Source organism: Mandrillus leucophaeus, unplaced genomic scaffold, assembly GCF_000951045.1.
Source record: "Mandrillus leucophaeus isolate KB7577 unplaced genomic scaffold, Mleu.le_1.0 Scaffold1132, whole genome shotgun sequence".
In the NCBI taxonomy this organism is placed as follows: domain Eukaryota; kingdom Metazoa; phylum Chordata; class Mammalia; order Primates; family Cercopithecidae; genus Mandrillus; species Mandrillus leucophaeus.
The window spans coordinates 87798-95235 of NW_012099566.1; the positions used below are offsets into that span (position 1 = coordinate 87798).

A 7438-nucleotide genomic window follows, 5' to 3' on the forward strand; every position below is an offset into this window, starting at 1 on the left:
TGGCTTGACTTGACTGTATTCTTAGTGAGCATACATGTTGTGATTGTCTGGAGAACATTGTCTTCTTGATTTATGGAGAACTGAGTTGTGAATTTCATGTTGTATTTTTAAAAAGTACACATTAAGGAATTTTCTTTTGCAGAGATGTAAGGGACATTTTAATTTTTTTATTTTCTAAAGTAAAAATCTTTTAAAAAACAACTACTTATGTATAATAATACTTTAAAAAGACTGGAATCATATTCCTTACATTATAATCTTTTGGGGTGTGTATGTAGTAATTAAATATGTATATTGACATTCACTCCCATTGTTATTGAAGGCATTTGAAACTTAAAAATAGCATAGAAGTTTCAGAATAAAGGATATTAACTTAGATTTATTTTTGTAATTATTATTGTTTGAATATGTGGGTTACCTAAAAATATGCATTTATTGAGGTTAGATTTTAATAATAAAAACCTCTCTTAAATGAATCCTGGTTTATGCACTTTGTGGGCTAAATGAATTAGGCTCTCAACTTTTATCTGAATCTATGGAGCTTGGATATAAATTGAAAAGATCACAGCTATGGGGAGAAGACCTACACTGCAAAGGCCTTTCTGCATAGATTATGAACATAACTCAATAATTTTTTCAAAAGTGTGGTTATAATTGGACCCAATGGGGGTCTGTTTCTTTGATCAGATCACAGTAACTGTGACTTTACACTGGAAAATGTCACTACTGTGAAGGTTTATCACCTGTAGAGCTGGTCTTTCCTCTGATGCTGTGTTCATTTCTCATTAGCATTATTCAAAGTTTAGTTGTTAATTAGGTTGACAGTTCAATTACAATCATCTACAAGTGAAGTCAGGGCTACTTGCATAAAGAAATAAAAATAACCCTTCTTGCATAGACATATGTGTGTATGTGTATATATGTGTGCATGTGTTTTTGTGTATATGTGTGCATGTGTATGTATGTGTGTATATGTTTGCATATATATGTATGCACATATATACATAAAAGGAAAAATGACACTATTTTGTTATATGATAGTTTCATAAGGCTAAGAATATGCTCTGTTAAGTGAGCATTCTTTCCAAAATTTGTCTTACCAGTTTTATTTCTAAATAAAACAGAATTGTTACACAACATGCTTCCATTTTAAGCATTGATGAATATATATGAGAACCAATATTTTTAAATGTATAGAATATAGTTTACTATTTTGTGTGAAACGAACTGGTACAGTGAATTGGATGCATAGGAACATTTTATATCTCCTCCTCCTTAAATAATAAGAGTTTTCATCAGGAGTATGATCTCACTTAAAATTCTGTTCATAAGTAATATGCATTTTCTAAAATACGTAACACTTGAAATTAAAAGATAGAAAAATGTATGAAAAATTAAAAGAAACTTAAATACCTTTTAAAAATAAGCAAATTTTTAGATAAATTTTTCTTTGATTTAGAAACTTTAGTGTTTTAATCTGATTACTGGTTCATGAGACAATGATATTGAACTCAAACCCATGTGGTAGTGGAAAAAACTGGACAGAACTAGGTTTAGATCCCAGCTTTGCCACTTATTAGCTACATAGTAAGGGCAAATGAATTCACATCTTTGTTCCTCTATTTCTTCATTCATAGATGGGAATATGAATGCTTTTCTTAGAACACTGTTGTGAATATTAAATGAGACAATGTATAACATTTGCATAAAATTCTCCACTCATGGTATAATTTCAGTAACTTTATCTCCTCTCCCCTCTTCTTTATCTCATAATGACAAAAACTATTCAACAAATGACTGGAAAATTATATATGCAAATGAGACTTCCAAAAATAAAATTAAATGGTAAGTGATCCTGGAGGACCTGTAACAAATAACCTTACATAGCAAAAACGAACAAAACCCAACCTGCTTCATCTCAAAACAAGTAGACACATGTTGTAATTGCTAAAAATCTGTAGAAATGTGGCTCACAAGCAGTTTATTGTAAAATAATTAAAGCTTATTTATGTCAAGAGGCCTTGGGAAAAAAAGAGAGCATAAACCAATTTGCATTAGCACGTTACTCTCCTCTCCTGCTTTCGTTTCAATTAACAGACCAGCAGGTGCTCTCTGCAGTTAAAAAGATAAGCTATCAAGGAGTAGGATGAATTTTTGGCTGACCTGAAGACACTGTGGTTTGCCTGCTGATTGGGTTCCTACCTCGCTGTACCAATTTCTGAGGTGTTAATTTAACTGTTCCTCTCTGTCATGCAGGTCTCGGCCTTGAAAAATAAACTGAAGAAGCAGTCTACAGCTACGGGTGATGGAGTAGCTAGGGCCTTTCTTAGAGCACAGGCTGCTTTGTTTGGATCCTACAGAGATGCACTGAGATACAAACCTGTAAGCGTTTTGTTTCATCACTGTTTTAATTTGCTTTTTTATGGTTCTTTGGAATGAGACAGAAAAAAAGAGACATCATTTTACTATTGCACCTTGAAAAAGTATCATGGAAATCTTTTAAGATCCAAAATACTATGTTTTAAAACATACATTTCATCTCCAATTTTTGACTTTTTATTTTTAGTTTTATTTAGTACTCTTCCATTAGTATTTCCCAGAGTATTTGTGTCACCTTCTTAATACTCTAGAAGTGGAATACTTACTCCTTAACTAATGAAAAAATTGTATTACTGTAGTTTTTTGGTTTTTTTTTTTTTTTTCTGAGATGGGGTCTCGCTCTGTCACCCAGGCTGGAGTGCAGTGGCCCGATCTCAGCTCACTGCAAGCTCCGCCTCCCGGGTTCATGCCATTCTCCTGCCTCAGCCTCCGTGTAGCTGGGACTACAGGCGCCCGCCACCGCGCCCAACTAATTTTTCGTATTTTTAGTAGAGATGGGGTTTCACCATGTTAGCCAGGATGGTCTCGATTTCCTGACCTTCTGATCCGCCCGTCTCGGCCTCCCAGAGTGCTGGGATTACAGGCATGAGCCACCGCGACCAGCCTGTATTACTGTATGTTAAAACACTTACCTGATCTTGTTAAGATCCTTAAGAAATTCATAAGACAATTGGGCTTATTAGATTAATGTGTTTAGAAATGACAGGTACAAAGTGATACTTAAGAAAAATAGAACTTGAAGGTTTTACAATATTTGGAAATTTGTTGTCTTTGTAATTCATGACCCTTTGCTAAGCTGGATTTATCTCTTTAGCATATCTTAGCTCATTTTCTCATTCTTTCTGTTTTAATACCCTAATTATTGTTGTGTAGAATTATAGCCAAGTTTTTAAGAGTATCCAAAAAGGTGCAAGTCAAAATACATTTGTTGGTTAGATTATGTTAGGCTGATTTTACAGAAATTATTAGACTATTCTTCCTTCACTGGGTGAGTAAGTTGTAAGAGATAAAAACATTGATTTAGTAATAAGAAGACCTGCTATCTAATAGGAGTTGTTACTGTGCTGCATAACCTTGACCCGTCTCCTTATTCTCTCTAGATTTTGATCACCGTATTTGTAAAATGAGAATTCTTATACCTTCCCGCTCTATCTTTCAAGGTGGTGTTAAACTCAGTTGTAAACTATGAAGCACTAAACAAATGTGAAGGGGTTATATCTTCTCTAAACTGACTTCTGAATTAGTGGTTCCCACTCAAGTGATCCTTATAGCTCTAAAAGGTCATCCAGTTATTGGAAGGATTCCTTAAATGCATGAGGAAATCAGCTGCTGTTTCTATAAGTGTGTTTGTCTAGTTTACATGCTAATCTTTTTGAGACATGTGTATATTTTTAAAGCATTATATAATTCATAGTACTCTACAGAATATACATATCTCACATGGGGGAGTCTTAAAAAATTGCTCATAGTTATAAGGGTCACATTCTTTAAAAGACTGGAAACCAATAATCTATGCTACAGTAGAGCATATTCATATTTCAATTGTTCAACATCAGTAAAAACATAAAAATGAGTTTGAAACACAAAATTAGTGATTGATTCTGGTTACGTCAAATTTTTAAAATAGGGATTGATTTCAAGTTTACAGTACAGGAACGAAAGTTAAAAATATCACTTTGCTTAAATTTTGACATGTTTAAGTACATATTCATCTTTATAAACTAAACGTCATTTTTATTTTAAAATTGTTGAGTACTTCAGATTTGAAGAAAGGAGCAAATTGAAGTGAGAAGATTTTCTCCAATGATTTAAACTATCAGTGTGTTGGGTACTGAGTGAAATTAATAAAATATCCCATCTTTAATATTAGTTACTATAGATTTCACTGTTTAATTTTATCACCCTTTAAGCTTCATTGAGCAGATAGGAGTATAAGATTTCAGTGACTAACTTTTTTAAAAAAACCATCGTGAAAGCCAGATTGTTATTATCTGTGAAAAATGTTTAATTTTGTCTTAGAGTATCTTTCTTGTTTATTGATCACATTTTGTTATAAATTTATTTGTTTAGTTGCCTACATTTTTTTCTTTTTACTTCTGATATTTTCTTGTTTTCATTTCTGCTGTTAGTATTTTTTAGGAGCTAAGTGGTAGTATTTTCATTTTCTATGCCTTTACATTTCTTCTGACTCAATCTTTGAATGAAAGCTTCCTTTTTAATGTATACTGAATGTATTTAGATGATTGTTTTCCATTTATTTTCACAAGAAATAGCTTTTAAGGAAAATTATTTCTTTTTGTGCATAAACTGCTTTTTCAACCATTATCTTTATAAATTGCTTATATCATAATTTATTAAAAGTATATTAATTTTTTGTTTTATAATTCTTTTGGTCATTGATATAATAGACCAATGTTTTCTCTCTTCACTTAGACCTTTTTTTAATATCAACCAAAAATATTTTATATCAATCAAATATATTTTGGTTGATATTTTAAAAAGGGCTAAGTGCAGAGAGAAGTTTCAAAAACATATTTAAGGAGTATCCTGTAGCTATTATAGTACAATTGGAAAAGAAAAGATTACTCAGTAGCTGTTAATAATATGAATTATTGGCCAGGTGTGGTGGCTCACGTCTGTAATCCCAGCACTTTGCACTCTGGGAGACCGAGATGGGCGGATCACAAGGTCAGGAGATCGAGACCATCCTGGTTAACACGGTGAAACCCCGTCTCTACTAAAAATACAAAAAAATTAGCCAGGCGTGGTGGTGGGTACCTGTAGTCCCAGCTACTCCGGAGGCTGAGGCAGGAGAATGGCATGAACCTGGGAGGTGGAGCTTGCAGTGAGCCGAGATGGCGCCACTGCACTCCAGCTTGGGCAACAGTGAGACTGGGTCTCAAAAAAAAAAAAAAAAAAGAATTATTTTACTAGACATTACTTTTTAAAATTTTATGATTGTTTATACACATAAAAATAAACTATGATTTCCCTTACTTTTAGCAGAATTAAACCTGTAGGGTAGACCAATGACTGATCAGTCTCAGGGGCCATCTCTTCACCTGGCATTCAAGGCCCTTACCATGGGCAGGCAGTCTGTTTTCCTTTTTTTCTAAACTTTGCCCTCACTTCAGAGAATTCTGCCTGTGACTTCAAATGTCCTAAGCTTCTCAGGCTTCCACACATTTACTTACAATGTTCTTTCTTCCTGGCAATGCTTTTCATCCTCACTTTTAATAGCCATCTAGTTCCTTCATGATCCTGGAAGCTGTAGTTTGTACTGACCCCTTCTTTCTCTGAATTAATTATACTTATTTTATTTAACACATTTCTTCAGCCTTATTTACATATTATTTGTTAATTACATTATTTTGACTGATATTCATAATTTTTGATCACTATGAAAACATTAACTGACCATTGAACACCCATTGGATGACAGGCATTGATAGGGTCTTTGGATAAGTGTTCTTGTTGAATTTTTACAAGCCTTCAAAATATTACCCTTTATATTTTAAAGATGAGGAAGATGATACTCACAGAATTTGAGTAAGCTCACTGTTTCTCTAGCTAGTGAATAGTGGGGCTTAGGTTTGAATCTGCTTTTTTCATGGTCCCTCTCTTGCTCTACTGTGATATATTTCTGTTCTACCTTGCCTCTGTTATGATATGATGCTTTTTTTTGAGATAGAGTCTCACTCTGTCTCCCAGGCTGGAGTGCAGTGGTGCAATCTTGGCTCACAGAAAGCTCCACCTCCCAGGTTCATGCCATTCTCCTGCTTCAGCCTCCCGAGTAGCTGAGACTACAGGTGTCCACCACCATGCCTGGCTAATTTTTGAATTTTTAGTAGAGACGGAGTTTCACCATGTTAGCCAGGATGGTCTTGATCACCTGACCTCGTGATCCACCCGTCTCGGCCCCAAAGTGCTGGGATTACAGGCATGAGCCACCACGCCCAGCCATGATACACTTCTTAAGATATGTTTCAAGGGTTCCAAGATGGCCAAATAGGAACAGCTCCAGTCTACATCTCCCAGCATGAGCAATGCAGAAGACGGCTGATTTCTGCATTTCCAACTGAGGTACTGGGTTCATCTCACTGGGGCTTGTGGGACAGTGGGGGCAGGACAGTGGGTGCAGCCCATGAGCATGAGTCGAAGCAGGGTGAGGCATCACCTCACCCGGGAAGCACAAGGGGCCAGGGAATTCCCCTTCCTAGACAAGGGAAGCTGTGACAGATGGCACCTGGAAAACTGGGTCACTCCCATCCTAATACTGTGCTTTTCCAATGGTGTTAGCAAACGACATACCAGGAGATTATATCCTGTGCCTGGCTCGGAGGGTCCCATGCCCACGGAGCCTTGCTCATTGCTAGCACAGCAGTCTGAGATACAACTGCAAGGCGGCAGTGAGGCTGAGAGAGGGGCACCCGCCATTGCTGAGGCTCTAGTAGGTAAACAAAGTGGCCAGGAAGCTTGAACTGGGTGGAGCCCACCGCAGCTCAAGGAGGCCTGCCTGTCTCTGTAGATTCAACATCTAGGGGCAAGGCATAGCTGAACAAAAGGCAGCAGAAACCTCTGCAGACTTAAATTTCCCTGTCTGACAGCTTTGAAGAGAGTAGTGGTTCTCCCAGCACGGAGTTTGAGATCTGAGAACGGACAGACTGCCTCCTCAAGTGGATCCCTGACCACCAAGTAGCCTAACTGGGAGGCACCACCCAGTAGGGGCAGACTGACATCTCACACGGCCGGGTACCCCACTGAGATGAAGCTTCCAGAGAAACGATCAGGCAGCAACATTTGATGTTCAGCAATATTCTCTGTTCTGCAGCCTCCGCTGCTGATACCCAGGCAAACAGGGTCTGGAGTAAACCTCCAGCAAACTCCAACAGTCCTGCAGCTGAGGGTCCTGACTGTTAGAAGGAAAACTAACTAACAGAAAGGTCATCCACACTAAAACCCCATCTGTATGTCACCATCATCAAAGACCAAAGGTAGATAAAACCACAAAGATGGGGAAAAAAAACAGAGCAGAAAAACTGAAAATTCTAAAATCCAG

At 36.7% G+C, this 7438-nt stretch overlaps 1 protein-coding gene across 1 annotated transcript in view; it reads left to right on the top strand.

The window, feature by feature from the left end:
- The window catches only part of DENND1B (DENN/MADD domain containing 1B), a gene marked incomplete at its 5' end in the record, with an annotated part of 173536 nt that overhangs the window by 74064 nt on the left and 92034 nt on the right, over positions 1-7438 (top strand). Inside the window, one exon of the mRNA XM_011995787.1 lies at positions 2257-2382. Coding sequence (XP_011851177.1) covers positions 2257-2382 — 126 coding nt within the window. The remainder of the gene's footprint in view (positions 1-2256; positions 2383-7438) is intronic.